We start from the raw sequence: 21,766 nt of genomic DNA, 5'->3' as shown, positions 1-21,766 counted from the left end.
TTTCCGCGCGGTGCCATCGGACTGGGGGGCCAGAAGAGTCTTTGCCCCCCCCCCCCCCCCCGCTGCAGAGATTACAAAGAGCCTGAAACCGGGGCTGCGTAAGACTGTGTGTACCGCTGGGAGTGGGGAGGCTGCGATCACTTGGAAAAACAAACCTAATGGTGGAAGGATCCTCTTGGGCACGCAGCGCTCTGCCTCCAGCAAAGCCCCTCTGGGAGAGCTGGAGGCGCGGCTCTGGGCAGATTACGCCGTTCGCCGCAGATAAAGCCGATTTGCTGGACTTCACCAGAGACGCTCGCTTATATATTTATATATTTACAGTCATATTTACCTATAGATATTTTTTGCCTCCCCATATGTGAGCAGTCTCACGTTATTGCTCAGCTTTCCTCGGCAACTGTGGTAGTGCCACACAGTGAAAAATTGATTCTCCATAACCACTGTAAAGTAGTCTGATGATTCAATATAACTACACAGCCACACACAAAGATGCTGTAATGACTCCAACATTATTTCTGGTAAAGGAAGGGGCTCATCCTGTTAAAGCACTTTTCTGGTGCGTGAAAGGGTCCAGCCGTCCGGGATCGAATCCTGACGATCTCACAGGGCGATGCCCAAATGGCGGTCGCTGAGGATTCGGACTGCTGGGACCTGCGCCTCACAGCTTGCTGGCGCCCCACGCTGGTCGATCGGGTGGCCGCGGCCTGCTTGCTAAAAGCTGCGGGTGAAGTGTTTCACCCTGACTCGTGTCCGTGCAAGCTTGGCCTGTGGTGTGAAAAGAAGCAGCTGATGACACCCCCAAGGCTCAGGGAATGCACTCGCTGCACCTGCACAGCAGGAAACCGGTCACCCCCCAAAACACTGGGTTCCACAATAGGGGAGATGCCGCCGTACAGAAGCACACAGAGTTAGAGCCTTGCTGCTGAGCGGGTAGCCAGCCCTGCGACCGAGGACGTGGATGAACCCCCCTGGCAACATAAGCGATTTACAATTTAAATAGGCATCAGACTCTGCAGCCAAACAAAAGCTCCATCAATAATTCAAGCAGACTTTCCAAATAATTTGTCTTCATCTCACGCACTGCCAGCGATAGGGACATGGGAGGGAAGGAGGGAGGGAGAGAGAGAGAGATCGAGAGAAAAAGAGAAAAGAGAGTGAGATTGAGAGAGAGAGAGAGGAGAGATGGGAGAGAGAGAGAGAGATGGGGAGAGAGGGGGAGAGAGAGATGGGCAGAGAGAGAGAGAGAGAGAGGGAGAGAAAGAGAGAGAGATGAGGAGAGAGAGAGAGAGAGAGATGGGGAGAGAGAGGGAGACAGGGAGAGATTCCCCCTGCACTCTCAGGGCTGCGGTGCATCAATAAAAGATGAAGCGGACCTGGGCAGGCAGCAGAGAGCCGTCCCAGAGTGACCGGGCCGCCCCTCTCTCGCAGGGAATCCCCTCAGCCTGTAACAAGGGAGCGAGGGACGCACGAGCGGGTGACTGGCAGCCCCGAAAGGGCTGTCCCGGGACGCCCGTCCCGCTCCCGCCACAAACTGCCCGCTCCAGAGGGAATGGGGGGGGGGGGGGGTTGCCTGTCCCTGGGCGGTGACCGGTAAAGTAAAAAGCCAGGAGGACAGGGAACTCACAACCCAGAGTAACATTTTTACTGTGAGCCTGTGCCGATGCTAAGGGGGTAAACAGACACGATAAAGAAAACTAGCAGTAGCATGTAAATGCGGGCCCCTCGTTCCTGTCTGCGCTGCCAGTGGAATGCTCTTTGATACCAAACCCCAGCCGAAGGAGCGGCGCTCGCGGCGGCTAGCGGGCTCCAACGCCTGATCTCTCCCGCGCACGCACCGCTCTAATTGATCTGCGGCTATAAAATATTTATCCCTCACTGAAGCCCTGGCAGCACTGGTGAGCGCATCACTGCTAGCGCTCATTAATCTACCCTTTCTTCCGTTTTCATCTGGGGTTTCTGATCAAACACCACAGATTCTTGCCGGGGGGGACGGGGACGGGGGGGGGGGGGGATTCACAGCGCTTGACAATAAATTTACAGCAGAATTATTGGACTAACCTATCCACTTAGCGTAGAAAGAAGCTTGAGAACAGGAACAAACGCACACAACCTTCCTCTTTTGGCAGTCACGAGCCAGGGCGGTCTCCTTTCAAAGCAACCTTTAGCAGGAGAGCCAGGATATGAATTATGAGTTATAAATCTGCGGTCGTGACGGTTGCCGGGTAAAAGATAGTTATTCAACTGCAGAGAACTGCTTGACAGGACAGCGAGGTTGTGCTACTATTTCCGGCTGTTTTTTGTTATTTACCTCAAGGTTTCGTAATTAAACCCGACAATTCTACACAAAGTTCTTGAGCGTCATCCTCTGAACACTGCAGGGAGATCTGCCCATCACAGAGTTTTCTTTCTGTCACCGTTTCCCTCCCTACACCACGTCAACTTCACCAGCTGACCCGCGGCTGCCACCTGAAGCTCTAATTAGGATATACAAATACAACTCATCAGTATTTAATGCAACAGTAACTCATCAGTATCAAACTCAACAGCAACTCATCAGTATTTAACTCAGCAGTAACTCATCAGTATTTAACTCAGCAGTAACTCACCAGTATTTAATGCAACAGTAACTCATTAGTATCAAACTCAACAGTAACTCATCAGTATTTAACTCAGCAGTAACTCATCTGTATTTAACTCAACAGTAACTCATCAGTATTTAACTCAGCAGTAACTCATCAGTATTTAACTCAGCAGTAACTCATCAGTATTTAACTCAGCAGTAACTCATCAGTATCTAACTCAACAGTAACTCATCAGTATTTAACTCAGCAGTAACTCATCAGTATCTAACTCAACAGTAGCTCATCAGTATCTAACTCAGAAGCAACTCATCAATATCTAACTCAACAGTATCTAACTCAGAAGTAACTCATCAATATCTAACTCAACAGTAACTCATCAGTATCTAACTCAGCAGTAACTCATCAGTATTTAACTCACCAGCAACTCATCAGTATCTAACTCAACAGTAACTCATCAGTAGCTCATCAGTATCTAACTGAGAAGTAACTCATCAGTATTTAACTCAACAGTAACTCATCAGTATCTAATTCAACAGTAACTCAGCAGTAACTCATTAGTATTTAACTCAACAGTAACTCATCAGTATCCAACTCAGCAGTAACTCATCAGTATCTAATTCAACAGTTACTCATCAGTATCTAACTCAGCAGTAACTCATTAGTATTTAACTCAGCAGTAACTCATCAGTATCTAACTCAACAGTAACTCATCAGTATTTAACTCAGCAGTAACTCATCAGTATCCAACTCAAATAACTCATCAGTATTTAACTCAGCAGTAACTCATCAGTATTAACTAAAGCAGTAACTCATCAGTATTTAACTCAGCAGTAACTCATCAGTATCTAACTCAACAGTAACTCGTCAGTATTTAACTCAGCAGTAACGCATCAGTATCTAACTCAGCAGTAACTCATCAGTATTTAACTCAGCAGTAACTCATCAGTATCCAACTCAGCAGTAACTCATCAGTATTAACTCAACAGTAACTCATCAGTATTTAACTCAGCAGTAACGCATCAGTATCTAACTCAGTAGTAACTCATCAGTATGTAACTGAACAGTAACTCATCAGTATCTAACTCAACAGTAACTCATCAGTATTTAACTCAGCAGTAACGCATCAGTATCTAACTCAGTAGTAACTCATCAGTATGTAACTGTTGAGAACAGTGACAAACAGGGTGCTTTCCGCACCGCGCTCAAAACAACCCGCGTCTCTCAATAAAACGCAGGCAGAGCCGACAGGCTGCCTCCAAACGAGCCGTGGACTCAGCTCTCCTCTCCTCTCTCCAAAAAAGACTGACAGAAACTCCACCCCTCCCAACCCACCGCCCCCCCCCCCGTCCCCCCCCCGTTCCCCCTCCTCCTCCCACCCCCGAGAAGTGCAACTCGCAGAAGCGGAGCGGCGGAGGAATCCCGTCCGTGCGAGCGAGCGGCGGCTCGGAGCTCTCCTCCTCCGGGGAGGGAGAGAGGGCTGGGAGAGAGTGCAGAAACTCACCATCACAAAGGGAAGGAGCAGCGCCCGAGCCCGCGTTAGTATTCCCGTGGAGGGTTTTCCTGCTGGCGGTAACGGCGGCGGCGGTAGTGGTTCCCCCCCCCACCCCTCCCGGCTCACTGGAGCGGGCTGCGAGCGCGTACGGGGTCCGGGAGCGCGGGAGAGGATCGGAGAGAAGCGGGGCTCGGCACTTCGCCGGCGGCGGACGAGGAGGAAGAGGACGAGGAAGAGCGGGCGGCTCGGGCGAGTGGGGAAGCGGAGCGGGAGTCGGGGCCGAGGGAGGCGGAGAGCCACTGGCAGACGGGCTGACTCGCTCTTCTTTCTCTCTCAAACCCTGCCATGGCAAAACAAAACGCCCACGCACTCTCTATCTCCACTCTCCCCTGACCCCAGTCAGCTAGGGCTTTTTTCACCCCCCCCTTCTCTCTCTCTTTCTCTCTCTCTCTCTCTCGCGCTCTCTTCTCCCCTCCCCTCTTGCTCGCCTCGCTGTGTACACAGTCAGCGCCGGCCCCTTCAGGCTGCAGCCGACCAATGGCAGGAGGGCTGGGCTCCTCCCGCCCACCGGCACACACCCACACACAACATACACAAACAGAGAAGCAAGCGAGCGAGAGAGAGAGAGAGAGAGAGAGAGAGCTCAGCATTTGACTGCCAAAGCAAGCTCAGATAGACTGCCTCACCAGGAGAAAAGAGAAGGGGGAGGGGAGTTACAAAGCATGCTGTAAAGGGAGGGGGGGGGAGACAGAGGGAGGGGGGGGAGAGAGATTGAGAGTTTCTCGAGAGAACTGGAGCGATTTCTGCAACAGGAGAGCGTTGCGTGCACAGAGACACCCCCCCTCCTCCCCCCATCACATCCTGTGCCTCCACTTCCTCCCCCTCCTCCTGGGCTGCCCCCGCTCGCCGCGCTCGCTATCGCACACCTTGGGTTTCCTGCTTCCTGTTGCTGCACGTAACAGAAAAGCCACACAAATGTGCTGACTGTGAGTTACTGCGTAGTGCCTCAGCACCCAGAGAACAGGTGAAACATTACGATCCATCTCCCCCCCACCAATACTGACACGCGTACGTGTACACACAATACTAACACACACACACGTGTACACAATACTGACACACACGCACGTGTACACAATACTGACACACGCGTGGACAGACGTGCATGGGAACGCACAATACCAACGCACAAGCACTATATACATTCTGAAGGTGAAACAGCGGCAGTCTTCATTACTGAAAATGGACTTATTACCATTACAAAAAAACCCCAAAGCATGAAACAGCGATCGATGTATGAGGCCTTGAGAGCAGGATTCTCAGGTTCTGGTAGGAAGAGAACTCCCAGACCTCCTCATTGATTTACAATAGGGCTCCTCTGATTTACAGCACAATGCTACTGGTACAGTGGAACACAAACCCCTCCCCATCACCACAAGTACCGTTACATAACCTTCTGCCCGGATCGATGGGCCTCACACCCTGACGGTATCGGCACTCATGATGCGGCCGTGACGTCGTTTGAGGGCGGGCCTGGCCAGAGCCATAGTCACAGAGCCAGGACCCTCAGAGAATACCCAGCATGCACAGCGGTCGTGATGTCGTTTGAGGGTGGGCCCGGCCAGAGCGATAGCCACAGAGCCAGGACCCTGAGAGAATACCCAGCATGCACAGCTTCGGAGGACATGTGCGGCCTGGGGGTCAGCTGTGCGCCCAGCTCAGTACAGCCCAACTGAGATTTTAAAAAAATACTAAAGTAAAATCCTACTACTAAATGCAATCCTTGTTAAAAGTGTCAATGCTTTCTTTGTTTGCATACAAGGCCAAATGTACACTCCTCAATTAAAGGATAAAAAGAATTCAATTTTTTTTTGTATTTTCTAAAGAATCTCATTCAAAGTTCTGCATCACTATATGTAGGCATCTTAAATTCTTGGTAAATTCTATGCTTGTGGTCTGCAGTGCTGACAGGGTAATGTTTGGACTAGTGGATCAACATTTTGTGTCCACTGGTGATTTGAACCTGCTTTTAAGCCCTGCTCTGCTCTTTAATTAGTTACACTACCATCTCACTCACCATCTGATGTTTGCAACTTGATTTTCAGCTGTATTGTGGTTGCTCTGTGTTTTATGTCAGGTCCCCCTTGTGAAAGAGATTTTGATCTCACTCGGGTATTCCTGGTTAAATAAAGGCTGAACAAAATTAAAATTAGCTTAAAAAAACACAACGAAGAAACAAAGAGAAAAATCGTCAAAGAGCAAAATTGAGAGGTGGGGGGGGGGAGGCGTGACCTCCGGGCAGCGCGTGCTGATCCCGGAACGCGGCCGGAAGCCACGGCACCAGACGGCCGCGTCTCCCGGCAACGTCGGCAGTGCCAGCGTTCGGACAGGCGTCCGCGCCGATCGCAAACACTTGGCGACGGGCGGGGGGGGCGACCCGGCTCTACCCTACCCTCCGGGAGGAGGGCGGTGCCCGTGGGTCTGCGATCCGGAGAGAGAGAGAGCGAGAGAGAGAGAGAGGAAATCTCACAATCTGCAGAGCGCAGGATGAGGCTTAATCACTGCGCGATAAGAAGCACTTTAATCAGAGCAGGACGCCATCGCTCCAGCCCCAGAGCTTTCCCAGCATCCGCATCTTCACAGACGAGATGCACCGACATACAAAACACATTACATACAGCACACACACACACACACACACGCATACACAGTCTGTACATTATGCACAACATGCTGAAACCATATTTCTGCATCTCAAAAAAAATCAATGCACCGCGGAATGTGCAACTATGCCACTGCACGCAGTTCCTAAAATGCGAAACATGCGCGGCAGATGAAGAGCAGGCAGGAGGGCGCGAAATGACGTGGCTTAATCTGGTCCTGCCGCGGGACGTCAGTGTTTCCGCGGCCCCCGCAGGACAGTGCGAGCGGGCGGACGCGTGCGCATGCGCATGCGCGGGTGCTTACACGAGCGCAGGGGAGCGCTCGCATAAGCAGCCGCGCAGGGGAGCGCTCTCGCTCTACGACCCGTCGGGGAGGCAGCGCTTCGGAAACTGCATCAGCCCCGGCGCATATGGAGGCTCGCCCTGGACATTTTCAGCCTGTGTGGTCTTGTGCATATCCAACACACGCTTGCACACTCGCGCACATCCCTTATTCAGGGATGGGCAGTAGTTCAACGCACGTATTGCAAATACGCATTTGCTCCTATGCCTGTCGCATGCAATACAGGTTGGTCACATTTTTTTAACGGTTGATACCCTTTTGGTACCTGTGAAACCTACAGATAGTAGTTTGTAGATGTATTTATACTGGAGGTGTTTTTCATCCCTCCTGTCTGCGAGAGCGCAGATTAGCATGGCCATGATCCGCGCTTTCAGTGGCGTCCTTCATGTAAAACATCTCTTGTACCAGACAGGGGCCGGGGAGAACACGGGCTGTACTGACGCTAACAGAGATGGATTCGCTTTGAGGCAGGAAGCCAAAGGGATCGGGTTCCGCGCTCTGCGGCTCGAGCGGCCTGCAGTAACCTTCAGCGCACCTCCTCACCTGCCACCGGCTGCCACAAACACACCCGCACCTCAGCCCCGCTTCAGACGAGCGGCAACGAGCCTGAGTAAACCCTAATAACCCTGTATGAGGCTGCTCATCGCTAATAATCCCTGTATGAGGCTGCTCTTCACTTTCAATTTCAAATTTAGGCTTGGTGATTAGGCTACCTGCTGGAACTGCCCAGTCACCAAACATACAAAAATACCGCAAATAGATATTTGCAGTCGGGTGGCATCCAGCTGAAGCATTTACTCCCAGTAGGGTGATGAACCCTACAGCCCGAAATCAAGCCCCGACCGTACCAGCAGCTGATCATAAGCCTCGGCCCCGCCCCTGGCCTCGCCCCTCAACCTCGGCCCCGCCCTCTGCACCAGCTGTGAGAGCAGCTGAGAGTAAAGAGTAATGATGCGACTGGCTCCCCGCTGTTCACAGGAAGTGCATGCGATGGACATTGATGGAAATGGCAAGCATTGTTGGGCTGAATGGCCTGTTCTCGTCATTATGTTAAACGGTAAATGGACTGCATTTATATAGCGCTTTCATCCAAAGCGCTTTACAATTGATGCCTTTCATTCACCCATTCACACACACACTCACACGCCAATGGCGAAAGGCTGCCATGCAAGGTACCAATCAACTCATTGGGAGCAATTAGGGGTTAGGTGTCTTGCTCAGGGGACACTTCGACACGCCCAGGGCGGGGGATTGAACCGGCAACCCTCCGACTGCCAGACCACCGCTCTTACCTCCTGAGCTAGGTGGCCCATAGCCCATTGAGCGATGGGATGAGCATGCAAATACAAACAGGAGTAAAAAAAAAGCTACTTCAAATTGCAAATGGGCCTTATTTTACAAGCTGAATTTCTCAGTTCCTGAAGTCGTACGTATGATTCATGTTTGACGTTCACGTGGGTCCGCTGACCGCACCGACGCAAAACCAGGTTTGCAAATCGACCTGCTCTGCCTCCCCCTCCGAAAGAATCAGACTTAAAATGCGAGCGTATTAATGCGGAACGCCAGGAACAACGCGCCAATCGCGGATCCCGCGCCACTCCGCGCAACCAGATCATTAAACCCGTTACACAGCGTCTCGGCGGGCGGTCTCATCTGGAAGCCGCGCGGTCGCCTCCCACCACACGTGTGGGCGGCCATTTTCACCGGAGCCGCGTTCAGCCGGGAGGGATCCGCTCAGGCCGCGGTTCAGGAGACGCCGCGGTCGCTCGCGGGGCGACGAATCGCGCAGGAGGCGAAAGGCCCGGATTAACAGAAGGGGTGTTATCGCGGGAAAAAAAAAACAGCAGAGAAAAACAAGGATCAGAAATATCGGCCTAATATTTTCATGAGGCGCCATAAGGAGGGAGCTTGCCGCCAAGCTAACAGGTGGCCGCCCGCTCTCATGTGTGACGGCAGTGGCTCGAAATCAAAGTTTAGCGCACGTCAATATTTTGAGCCTTCTCGAGGTAAAGTGTGAAACGCAAAATTAGCGACCGCGGGCTACGTGGGAGAAAAGGAATAAACGATAAACGATGATGATGATGATGATGATGATGCAGATAAATAATGCATGGGCTCTTAACTGGAACATGTCAGATAATCAGGATGTGGGTCAGGCTTCATGGGCATGACTTGGCCCAGCATGAATACCCAAGCTGATCCAAGGAGAAAAGTAGGGCAGCCTGACCTATATAATGGAGAGTGAGGAGAACAGGGAGAGGAGATGGAGAGGACACCCCCGTGAAGGAGGGACACTCTCTGAGGAGGCGTTCATTTCTCCTGGAGTCCCACGAGGCCCTGACCGCTCCCCTTCCCTGTTAACAGGAGTAGATCTCTGCTTAAGCAGCATTTGCCAGTGCGACAAATCCAGCAGTCAGTCCAGTCTTTTATATGAGCCTCAGATGAAGGGCGGCTAAAGCCGCGCTAGCCTGAGCTTCTAGATCTTTCCGTAGAGGGAGGCCGGGCTAACTGCTACGCCGATGACAGTTGGGCCCCGCGGGAAGGCTGCCCAGCTCCCAGCGCCGGCCTTGTCCCTCCCACTCAGAACGCCTGATTGGGTCAGCCTGTTCCCGCTGACCCTCTAGAAGGGGGCGGGGGGGTTGGAACGTGGCACCTGCTGCCCACACGGCAGCAGCAACGGCGCGCGCTCGCGGCTATCTAGCCTTTCGGCGGTCGATCGCAAAACGAGCGTGCGGCCCGCGCCAGGCCTCCGTCCCGCTGAGAACCCTCCTCCGCGCGCCGCTAAACCGGCTCTCCAAACGCGGAGCTCAAAAAACAAGCCGCCTCCGCGCTCGCCTACGGCCCGTGCGAGGTCTTATCAGGGTAACCCACAACCAAGCAAGCAATCACAGACACAAAAATCAACCGCTCCCGGAAAAATCTCTCTCCCCAGACTCTCCGAATAAATACGAAGAATGCGAAGGGAAATTGGAAAAGTAGCCTTTGAGGGAGACTGTGATATGCGAGCTCTTAGAACAAGCAGCTTCCGTGCTCTTCCCCTCCCCCCCCACAGCCCTTGGCATTGATAAATTGTGTTTACAGTGTATTATATTAAAGCCCATGACTGATCTGTGAACAGCTGCCCCTTTCCCTGATGAGCACGAGGCACCATAATAACTGAACATGGCTAAACTCGTGTTATGCTGTGGATAAAGATTCCCAGCTCTCATGCCCGATAAAATCTCTCTTTCCGTTTCCAGGTCCTCCAATAAATGCTTAAGAAATTAAACAATATTAAATTGTGACGCTTCATTTGCAGATGTTGGTTTTCTAGCCATCCGTGCCTAACATCGATATGTAACCCATGAAAATAATGGAAGTTTTACACAAAGTGCATATGTGCTAAGAGCCATTCGTTCTTCCAGGGACAAGTTCAAGCTGTCAATCACAAGATGGTGGGCGGTTCTCGCTGTCACACAGAAAGCAACTTCCTTACACTTCCTTAAAATGAACAGCTACAGACACTGGAGCATCCATTTCAAGATTCCGACAAGCTATGAACACATCACTGAGCAAGCTAACTGAAGCATAAATAAAATATCAAATATTTCTACTTTACTAAACCTAAAAGTAGATAAGAAAATAACCTGCATTTGACATGTCTACTAGTGGACTGTCCGCAATTTACAAAAAAACATATTTCATGCTTCTCAATTCGGCAAGGATTGGTCGGTCATGTCCACATCCTAAAATGTGACAATGAAAGTTCTAATTATTTCAACTTCCATCCTTTTAATTTTAGCAAGTTGTGTGGCTACATGTTTAGCTTATGCACTTCTGAACCACTCTTCTATTGAACAATGAAGGGAACGCTGCAAACTGTCCATTGGTGCTTTCAGTGTGACTGATCTATAAGAGGAAAGTTGGGAATCGCTGTGCGGTATAAATCCCAACCCCTTCTGCCTCTGCAATTTTAAAATGGAGCAAATTGGCTCTAATGCATGCCTACAGGGGGGCTCTTTGTTTGGAAGCCTGTCTGTCTGCACATGGGAAAGGGCTCCAAGGAAGCAGAGCTCTGCTGAGCTGTGTGACTTACATTGAACAGATTAGTCTTGTTCCTCTCGCAGAACAGCCCTTGCGCTGGCATGTGCTTCAGCTGTTGCCATGGGACACTGCTTCCTAGCAACACGTCTCGGGCCCACTGCAGGTTCTGTGGAGACAAAATATAATCAAGAGAGAACTGTGGGTAGAAGAGCAGGGGAAAAGCACTCCGTGCTGGGAGAACCAGAGGCAGATAGCTGGGAACACGCACACACACACACACACACACACACACACACACACGCATGCACGCACAAGGCAGAGAGAGAAATTAGAAGCAATGGATCGGTTACACAGGAGATTCATCCTAACATCATTTCACACACTACAAATGCAGGAGCACATTCATCCATGATATACGCCCAATAATTCCAATTACATTGCATCTGTGTACGATTAGCAGTGAAACTCGATTCAATTTATCCAGCGCAGATGCAACATCTGAAGCGGTGCAAATCCGCTGACATCCCACCGGTTCAAGGCAACTGGACCAACGTTGCATGACAACAGCGGATTAAAAACACATAGGTTTACCTTTAATCTGCACCCTGCGCACTTTTCCTGGCTCGACGCACACCCAAACACACAAGACCTTTCAGGCCCTTGATGCATTGTCATTGACTGGATTAAGTGCGGTGATTATACGGGATTACAGTTCCCGAGAGTAAAAGTGGAGTGAAACTCTTTATATGCCCAGTGTGGACACGGCATGGTCCGTAGGCATTTCGTAGCGGGGAACCGCGGTCTCTCTGTCAGGCAGGGAGCTGAAGGTGAAAGGCTATTACATTGCACTGCCATGCCACTTAATTCTAATACACTGTTAAGACTTTACGGAGCATGTTTGTATGTGTTTATATTGTACCTGTGTAATAACACAGGGAGAGCAGTTCAGTTGAACTGATGGGTGTCTAAATAAATAAGTGTCTGCACGTGTCATGGCGGTAGGAAAGGAGGTACGGGATCTGGGATGGGATTATGGGAGAAATCCTGCTCCACTGGACAGGAAGCTTGGACAGGGCCATGCAGTAGCAGCCCAAGCTACAGGGTGGCCTGAGGTGATTGAGTGACCACATGCAATCCAAAATGATCACTATATTACACACACAGAACCAAAGAAAACAAATGCCATGGTATTAAGCCCGTTTTACTCAGTTGAGACTTAGCCGTCCTTTAATCAATGTTCCCCATTTGGTAAGCCATTTGGAGACTATTTAACGGGTAATTATCGTGGCAATCTTAACCAATCAACAGTGCGAATGATTAGTGGGCTGCCAATCAGAAGTGAACCTCAAGTAAATATCTCAACAGACTGAACAAAGCTTAAGAGCTCCCTGGCTCACTTTACACCATAAGGAAATTCAACTGTTTCACAAAATTTAGAAATGGATACATGGAGAAAGTTAATAGAGGCCTAGATCTTTATTTTATGACATAATGAAGAAGAAAAAAGGTTCTAGCAACAGGTCTTTAATCAAAGTGGTCAGATGAAAAACTTGTTGTTCACATGGGTGTGACCAGCGCATTTCTGTGGGGAAGGTTAACATGGAATAATGTTAAAAGGGGATTCCACATGTCAAGCAGGACAGTATCTAACTACACGTACACCATCAGCTCAGTGTTTTTGGCCTATCCTGAAGTCTTATGCTAAAGACTGTAATAGTACTGAGTGCATCTTGGCTTTGCCTGCAGTCAGATCGGTGCTGGTATGGATAGCCTGGGGTCCGGGGGTGCGCTGGTATATCTAGCCATTTCTGCCGTGAAAATCAGGACGACCTTCGACCCCGCGAGAAGTCCATTATGGTGCCAAAACACTGCCATGAAACCGCCATGTCTTTATTCAGCCTAAAGCAGCAGAGTCAGTGTCATCCAACGATGCCATCAACCTCCATCTGGAAATCTCCATGTGGAAAAGCAAGACTTTGATAAGCAGAACTTTGTGAAAGGGTGCACTCGACTTACTGTCCCTCCTGATCAGGACCAGGACTCACGTTAGGCGGAAAGAAAAAAAGGTCACTGCGGCCCTGGATCAGCGGGCTGAGGCGAGCTCTCTTATTGTGTTATTGGGAAGATATTTAGGCAGGCATCACAACAATACGGGTTGCAGCTGGGATATTAATAACCGTTTTAACCAGACGATCTGTACTCTGATCTGCTATTCCGGACTTTGTGTGGGCAGTGGAGCCTTTGTAAAGGAGGATCCTCTCGGTGCGTTTGGGTTGCTGGGACAGCGAGCGGGGGGGTGGGGGTGGCGGTGGTGGGGGGCGGGGGGTTTGGAGTGTCGTTTCACAGCGGGAAGGCTGCCAGGGCGATCCACGCCACTGTAACCTTGACAGAACCCAGGCGCGGGTTTCCATGTCTCCCAGTTTCCTGGTTCCTGGCAGGGATAATAAAACTTGGATAAGGCAGCCATGATGTCACCTTACTGGTAGGAAACAAGGGAGGAGCTCCACCAATACCCTGGCAACGACCAATAGAAACAACCGAACAATGTCAAGAGCAGTTGGTGAAGACGAGTCCTGCTAAAACTCATTGGGGACCTTGAAGTATCGGCACTAAGTAACTACCAATTACTGCCAATAGTGTTCCGCTGGTCTTTACTAACGCACTGTAATTGGTAAAGGTGATGTCAGAATGTCTTAACCCTTTTCTAATATGCTCTATTTTGGGTTCCCAGCTGCAGGGGGGAGGGGGAGGATGGGATGGCAGGTTGGCGGGTGGGTTACATGAAAAGAACATGGGGCCTCAGCAGTCCATCCCCCCAGGTCGTCCTCGCTTGCCTCCCATCCCCACGTGCCTGGGTTCGATTGGACTTCCGGAGAGAGAGTGTGTGTGGGGGGGGGGGGGGGTACCATGGCCATGGTGACAGGGGAAAAGACCCCCAGCTCCCTTCCACTTTTTGGCCCCCCGCTCGCAGGGTGAGGCCCTTCTCAACGCCTGGGGGAGGAGGGCGAGTTAAGCTTGGCTTAAGGGGGGGGGGGGGCCGTTTCGTCCGGGAGAGAAGACGGCGTGTGCACTTCCCACCTGTAGAGGCTGTCAGTGGATTTTAAGGAGAGGGACGAAGATCCCTCTAACAGAAGCAGGGCTTTAGGGGATTCACCAGATCTAAAGGGGAGGCCCTGGGACTGACAGGGGGATCTGAGCCGCGCAGAGATCTATAGAGCCGCGCCCTTCACTGTTGTCGTGGGAAACGGACCTCCTCCGTATTTCCCCCTCCGCAGAGCGGGGCTTTCCTCCGTCAGCCTCGTGGTTAAAGTGATGAGCTTGCGGACGGAAGCTGCCTGATAAGACAGCCAATTTCGTTTCGCTTAATTACTACATCTTCTCTTTGATATAGCTTTAGCAGAATATCTCTCATTTTAACGACAGTAAACGACTGGCTCCAATGGTCTCCAAGCAGAATGCTAACCGTAACGTTGCCATCCTTTCAAACGTGTCCCCAAAGTTTTATGACGGGGCTTTCAATACCATTTCCTAGCAACAACATATAAGGTTAATTAAACTGACATGGAAAAAAGCACAATGATTTATAGATAGATAGCACATGAAATGGCTTTAATTATGCTAACATCAACCTGACATTCATAGCATGGTAGTTTCAATTTTTTTCAGTACAAGTACAATTTCAGCAAAGTGTTGTGCAATTGAAAACATCTGGCTTATAATTCCACCACTCAAATAAGCAAGGAAAATAATCAACTTGACCCAACACGCCCAGCATAGAGGGCCCCCTTGGTAACCTGCTCCAGAAAGTTTGCATAACATGTTGCATTCCTGATGCCAAATTTGGCAGACCAAATGTTGAGCTACGGCACTGTGTTGCATATACATCAGGGCTATTCCACTGGTGGCCCTTTATATGTAAACTATGGGCCATTGATCTTTGGGAAGAGAACGCATTCATGAGCATCAAAAATGGACTGCCCGGGTCAGAAACTAGTGATAGATTAAGTAATAATAGCTATGCGAACACTAAGGAGGCATCCACTGTTTACATCTTATTCATATCTTGTGTCATAAACAGCCTGTACGTCTTGTTTTTCAAAGGAACTGCTCTGAAGGCAATGAGCTGTAAATGTCTGCTATCAGACGCAGGCTTATACACGTTCCAAACAGACGAGAGACAAACACGACGATGAGGCGAAACGGACGCTGTGGTCAGAGGAAAAAAAAAATCAGTTAGGGTGAAAATATTTACTGAGAATTACCTCACGCAGAACGGCTGGTATCGGCTCCACGCCCCCATTCTAGCTAACCAAGCTTCGAGAATTATATATCAAAGAGAAATACCAAATACCACACGCGAGAAGGGACTCCCCCTCAGCATATGGAGCAGTTCATAGTAATTCCATAAGAGTCTGATAATTGCTTCACGTACACTGTGCAGACCATTTCTCTCTGTCCTGACTGACCCGTGGAACACTCCGAAGGACGACACGACGCTGTGGAAGACAGGCAAAGCGCGCGAACATTAGCGCCCGGAACGACGGCAGCGGCGGGAATCTCCTTTCCCGCGGCGCGGCGCGGAAAGGGGGCCGACGCCCACAGAGGGAGCCGCGCTAGCGTCTCATTGGGCCGCTTAGTCACTGGAGGTAATTGATACCGTAATAATCGAGCCGGGGAAGGGAAGCAATTTCCTGCACCGGGCTATTCTCGCAGGAACAAGAGAGGCAGGCGTAGCGTTGAGGGGAGGGGGGGAGCGAGGGGCTTTTCCTGCCAGATCTGTCATTGTTGAATATTTCATACGAGAGAATGACTTGTTCCGTCACGCCGAGCCCGGCTTCACACAATGGGGCTCGGGAACAGGCAGCGGCTCCAAGAGGCTGCCGCGTGACAGCCAGCGTTGGCTCAGGACGTCTCCGCGCGAGAGCGAGCCAATGGGGGCCGCTACTGGGGCCTCTGGCAGGTAGGAGCACGACACCCCCCCCCCCCCACCCATCCACCCACAACTCCTCTGTCCCTCTCATCCCCCCCCCTCCCCCCGTCCCCAATCACCGCATCTCACGAGATCGGCTGTCAAGAGTCGGCAGATAGCTCCCCCCCCACGGGCCCCTCCCCGAACAGACGCGCTCGTAAAAACGTTAGGCCGTCGGACGGGCCGGCGAAACCGCGCGGGGGAATGCCGAGGGTGACGTTAAATCAGTCTCGGGAAGCGCACCTGAACACGACGGAACAGCGGAGGGCTTTGTGCTCCAAACAACAGGGCTCTCATCACTTATTAACCCCGCGCCCGGGGGGGGCGGGAGGGAGCTACAATAGCGCCGCTGTGCCGATTCCCACCTGCTGCAGCCTCGCGGTTTAATACGCCCGTCTAATCAGCCGACACAAAAAGGGCCTTGTTTTACCAGTCCATTTGCTTAAGCTGCCGTTTGGCTCTTAAAAGGCCTCAAAGTCTTCTCGCGCGCACAGGGATAATGGAAAATCAGACAAAGGCGTCACGCGAATGAAACTGACACCCTTTCAGAAAGCGCTTACCCACTCAATTTGTCATCCAGTGCCCACAGTTTTGAGCTTCCAATGGTTTCAGTCGTGCGTTTCCGAAAATCGAGCGCTCAGAATAGTAGACGATTGTAATCAGAGACCGCGTGTACTGAGTAGTAGGCAGTTGCAGTCCATGGCCACGTGTTCCCAGTAGTAGTCAGTTGTCAGGTGGATGTTTTGAGTAGTAGTCAGTTGTAGTCCATGGCCGCGTGTTCCGAATAGTAGTCAGTTGTCAGGTGGATGTTCTGACTAGTACTCAGTTGTAGTCCATGAAGTCCAGCTGTAGTCCAATAGTTAGTTGTCAGGTGGATGTTCTGAGTAGTAGTCAGCTGTAGTCCAGGAGTGCATGCTGTGTAGTAGTCAGTTGTCAGTTGGGTGTTCTGAGTAGTACTCAGCTCTGACTCGTGTTTGCAGAGCTGGCTGAGGGGGAGGGCCTGGCCTGTCGCTGTGAGGAAGCTGAACCGCGAGCGCGAAGCAGAGCGACCGGCGGGCGAGGAGGAGGACGCGTCAGGAGCGCGCTCGCCGCGATGACTCGAGGGACGGTTTCGGCTCGAGCGCCCACGCACACCGCCGGGGACCCGCGGGGACGCTCCGCCGCCTCGGCACCTTGCGCAGCGCAGAACCCCGCCTCCCCGCCGACACCGCGCGCCAACGCCGCCAGCGAGTCGCAGGGCTGGCCCAGCGCTCTTCATCCTCAATCAATTACCAGAGCTAATCGCATAGAAATGGAAACTGTGCGACACGTGAACTGGAACACCGGCCCCCAGAAGCCTGGCTAGGTATCCAGCGTGCCCCTTTTTTTAATCACCCTACAAGCTCAGAGATGCACTGAACCAGTAACTGCAGTCTAAACTCAAATGGCATTCAAGCCGTAACAGATCTCCAGCCCCAGTCATGCTGCAGCTATATAAACGGGAAGTTGGTAAGGGACAGCCCAGCTAAGGCAAAACCTCACAACGTCGCTGCAGTGCAGCGGCAAGATTGTAACATTGAGGAAACGTTCTGGTAACGTTATGAGAACATTGCGAGTCGGGTGAGTGGGCGGTGGGGGCTGACCTGGTGGGTCTTGCTGTTGGCGTAGAGGAAGGCCAGGCGGTACAGGCTCTTGTAGTGCTGCGGGAACCTGCTGAGGCAGAGGAAGAGCGCCCGGACGCACATCTCCACCAGGAGGCGCCGCTGCTCCGCCCGGTCCGCCGGCAGGCTCTTGGGCATTTCCGGCAGCTCCGGGGCCGGCTCCGCCTTCTTCCTGCCCTCGCCGGCCTGGGGGGCCTGAGGGGGCGGGGCCTGAGGGGGCGGGCCTTGGGCCTTGGGCGGGGTGCTGGGGGCGGCGGGGGGCTGGGGGCAGGGGTCGGCCGGAGGCGGCTTGGGCGGCGGGATCTCGGCCAGCGTCATGGACAGGGTGTCCAGCACTTCCTGGATGCACCTGTCCTCCTGGAGGTCTTCCGCGCTCTTCTCGTCCGCGGGGCCCAGGCCCAGGGGCCCCGCCGGCACGTCGGCCCCTGGAGCTGACGCGGGGTGACACAGAGCGCCATTATGCGTCGTCATAACGAGGCGGACAAACACAGGAAACGCAGGAAATTTAATCAAGCGGCGGGGGGGCGGAGGGAACCGGGCCGCGATGTTTACAGATTGTCCATAATGTTCCCTCATTACGGCCACGACATGACAGTCGGCAGCGCGGGACGCTACGATGTTATTAGCCTGCGGCTCATTATTTTTCCCATTACCGACGGGGGTTATTACGTTTGCAAACAGAGAGGATCTGCGCCCTCGTCTTTTCTTTTATTAGCGCCCAAACCGAGACGTTTGGAGCAGTCATTTCCAGTTCCGTGCAGATAACCGCTCCGTCATAAACGCTTTGGGTCGTGCTGCTCACGGAAAGGCAGACGGACGAACGGACGGAGGAGGCCATATAACCTCTGCTCCCCCTGCTGGTGGCAAAGGTAATTACAGAGCCCATATGCACAGTAAGAGTGAGATGCTCAGTTCCCTAGGGAGAGATATTCCACTGTTACTGGTTTTAATCATCAGACTGGACTATTCTAAACAAAACCTTTACAGGTAAACCCTTTACAGTTTGTTTAACACAATCTACACTTAACAGCCGTGTTTATAGGATGGAAAAAGCTGTACCTGCTTCCTCCCCTCCCAGCTGCCCCTCCTTCGTGGGAGTGGTGTTTTCAGGGGATGAGGCACCTCCCTTCCCAGAATGCACCTTGTGGCTGCTGTCTTGAGAGCTGGCGGCGTCGGTGAAGGGGTCCTGGGTGGAGTTGGAGTCGGACAGCATCACCACCTCGCTGTCCTGGCTGCGCTCTAGCGGGACACACACACACACGCGCGCGCGCGCAGACGGCACAGTCAGAGCGGGCGTGGCGTCGGTCGGGCAGGAGCGCCGGGACTGCGGAGGGAGGGCGGGGGCGGAGCCAGGGCCGGCGCGACCCCAGGGCGACCCCTCCCCACTCCTCCGTTCAGACAAAGAATCACCGTATGAATTATCTCCACCAATGTGTACAACCCCCCCCCCCCCCGCCACCACCAGATTCAATAGAGCGAGAAACAGAGAGAGAGAGCCACCTGTGGAGCCGCCAATATCCCGCCAGCAGAGGGGTGTGAAGGTGAAGCACCGCTGGCAGTATAGCAAACGCTGAGGCGAGAGTGTGTTGCGCTGCCAGGAACTACCAGCCGGTATGCTAACTGGCCACGCAGGAGGAGCACAGTGATGGCCCCAATCAATGCTGGGATATGTAGTTTTAGCGAGGAGGGACGGGTCTGAACCCTCAGCCCCTGGGGTTCAACTGATGGAGCTCCAAATCCCAAAACCAGCCCTCCCCCTCCCATCCACGCTCAGGGTTGGGACAACACTTTTCCCAACATCCCTAGCGCCCTGGAGTTCTTGTGGAGCGGTCAGCTAGTGGGGCTTTAACGAGGGAGTTACCATGGCTCTCGGCCATCCGTCCCCTCCCGCTGAGAGGGGTCTGCAGCGAAGGGTAGCTTTTTTTTTTTTGCGCCCCCAGCTAATGCAAGGGGGCGGGCCGGGTCTCCGCCCGCAGACCGTGTCCAGGGACCCCCCCCTTACCTCCCCCCCATTCTCCATAATAGAAGACGGAGCGGGTGCCAAAACTCCCGGTCACGGGCAGGGCACTGCGCATCCTGAAATGCAGCCTCAGCAGAACCCAGCTGCCTTCCTGCAGACAATAGCAGAACTAACCTGGGGGGGGTGGAGAACGTTCCGCCATGTTTTTTAAATGGGAACACAGGGGAATTCTCTTAAATCTAATTAGCGTAATGCAGCCGCGCCGCGCCGCTTTGGCTCAAGAGCGCGGCCGCGTGATAGATGGGCTCTGCGGAGGAATGCCGCCGCCGCCGCGCAGCGGGAAGGACGGACCGCGTTTCGGGAAAAGGTCCGAGAGTCGGCCTTCACACGCAGGGCGCTGCTTCCCGGCACCAGCAGACATGATGGATTTTCAGTAAGAGTATACACAGCCAGGACTGGCGGCGGTAGCACAGGATTCCTCTCTTCAGCGTCCTCTGGGTTTATCCAAAAACATCTTTAAAACTTAGGAGGCTCCATTACGCAGCTCCCGCGTGAAATAAGCCAGCTCAGCTACTCCTGTTTATTTCCATTCATTTTTACATGCCTGGAGTTTAAGCTCAACCAATAAAAAAACAGCTCAGGTGGCTCAGGGCTGCAAGTTATTACAGGCACATAGCACTCCAAGCTCTGTGTACATCCAGGAATTTAGCTAGAAATGAATCACAGATCATCTGTATATTCGGCCCATTCCTTTAAACAAGTAGCCTAGCCTAGCGGTTGTAACTTTCCACCCTAAGCCACCTTTAAACGACCCCACTCCTCAGCATGCTGTTTAAGCCCACTAAATAGATTTGTGAACAGACTGGTAGAGAGGGGGGAAGTGGGTGTACGGAGCCCAGTAAACCCAGGAAGTGTGAACAGGGGAGAGGAGCAGTTTGTCCTTTTTTTCAGGGGAAGCTGGGAGAGCAGACAGTGGGGACTGTACCGTTCCTGGATGACAGCCACACCGGGGAGCTGGGCAGGGAGTAATCGTGGTCAGAAGGAGGGGGGGCTGTGGAGGACATTGGGAGTTGGGTTTAGGGCACATTTAAAGCTCCCTCGTCCCGGCTAACTAAGGATATACAGTGCAAAGGCTATACCGTCCTACTGGAGAAACTATAGCATTGCTAATTGCAAAGGAATCATTGTAAATTTGCTTAGCAGATATTCTACCAAGGCAACATAAGCAACTTACACAAAATTCATCTAGCCAATGTGGCCAGGAACTGCAGCGCTGTTCACTATCTCCTTATACCTGACGACTCAAAAAGAGGTGCTTCAGCAACCCCCCGCCTGGCAGTGGTGGGAATCAGCTCACGAGGGCCGTCCCGCTGACGGGCCAATCGAAGACAGCCGTCAGTCCGGTGGGCGGAGCGCCAACGCGGTGCTAACCAGGACACGGGCACCCCGAGACGGCATCTCGACGGGTCGTCGCTGAATTTGTTCTTTTCCCCGCTTTTTTCCCCCCTCAATAACAGAACTTACAGTACGATCGGTACCAGATATGACTGTATAAAAAAATTACTTTACCTTGAGAAGAACCACCTGGAAATGTTATTGCACAAGGCCCCCCACACATAAAACCCCGCCACCAGCCACACTGTAAATTCACAGACACACGGCGGAGGACGATGTTGGTTTGTGGGCGGGGGGGGATTGGGGAGTGGGGAAGGGGGGCACCGGACTTGTCTGGCGGGGGCATTCGTCCCATGGGTTCCACATGCATACAAAAATGACAAAAGCAGGTTGTGTCAGAAGCAAGCAGGCAGAGAGGTAGCAGGCAGGTAGGCAGGAAGGAATCTGGAAAGGCTGACAGAGAAACCAGCAACATGGGCAATATGGCTGCAGTATTAAGACAGACAGACTCGGGGCAATAGAAAAAAAGGTCGCTTTTAAATACACACAATAACAGGTGCGTTGTGATACATACATTTGTTGCTTCTGTTCTTTCATTAGCAGTTAGATGCCATCAGTTCATACAGCCAGCTGGCCTGTGAGATGGGTTACCAAGCAGGGCGTACCCTTAGCCGCATGTTCCGTGACATTCAGGTGAGT

At 52.2% G+C, this 21,766-nt stretch overlaps 1 protein-coding gene across 8 annotated transcripts in view; it reads right to left on the bottom strand.

Moving 5' to 3' along the window:
- Positions 1-21,766, bottom strand: part of cabin1 (calcineurin binding protein 1) — a 68,379-nt gene that overhangs the window by 21,135 nt on the left and 25,478 nt on the right. For 5 of the 8 annotated variants that reach the window (XM_064353978.1, XM_064353984.1, XM_064353982.1 and 2 more), the window contains exons 28-31: positions 20,658-20,723; positions 18,772-18,951; positions 17,695-18,143; positions 11,156-11,269 (exon numbers count right to left, since the gene is read on the bottom strand). In XM_064353978.1, the coding sequence (XP_064210048.1) occupies positions 11,156-11,269; positions 17,695-18,143; positions 18,772-18,951; positions 20,658-20,723 (809 nt within the window). The remainder of the gene's footprint in view (positions 1-11,155; positions 11,270-17,694; positions 18,144-18,771; positions 18,952-20,657; positions 20,724-21,766) is intronic. The other 3 variants (XM_064353983.1, XM_064353985.1, XM_064353981.1) reach the window with 2 other exon arrangements.

The sequence above is a fragment of the Anguilla rostrata genome, chromosome 10 (assembly GCF_018555375.3).
Source record: "Anguilla rostrata isolate EN2019 chromosome 10, ASM1855537v3, whole genome shotgun sequence".
NCBI lineage: Eukaryota > Metazoa > Chordata > Actinopteri > Anguilliformes > Anguillidae > Anguilla > Anguilla rostrata.
This window is presented reverse-complemented; position numbering and strand designations above follow the sequence as displayed.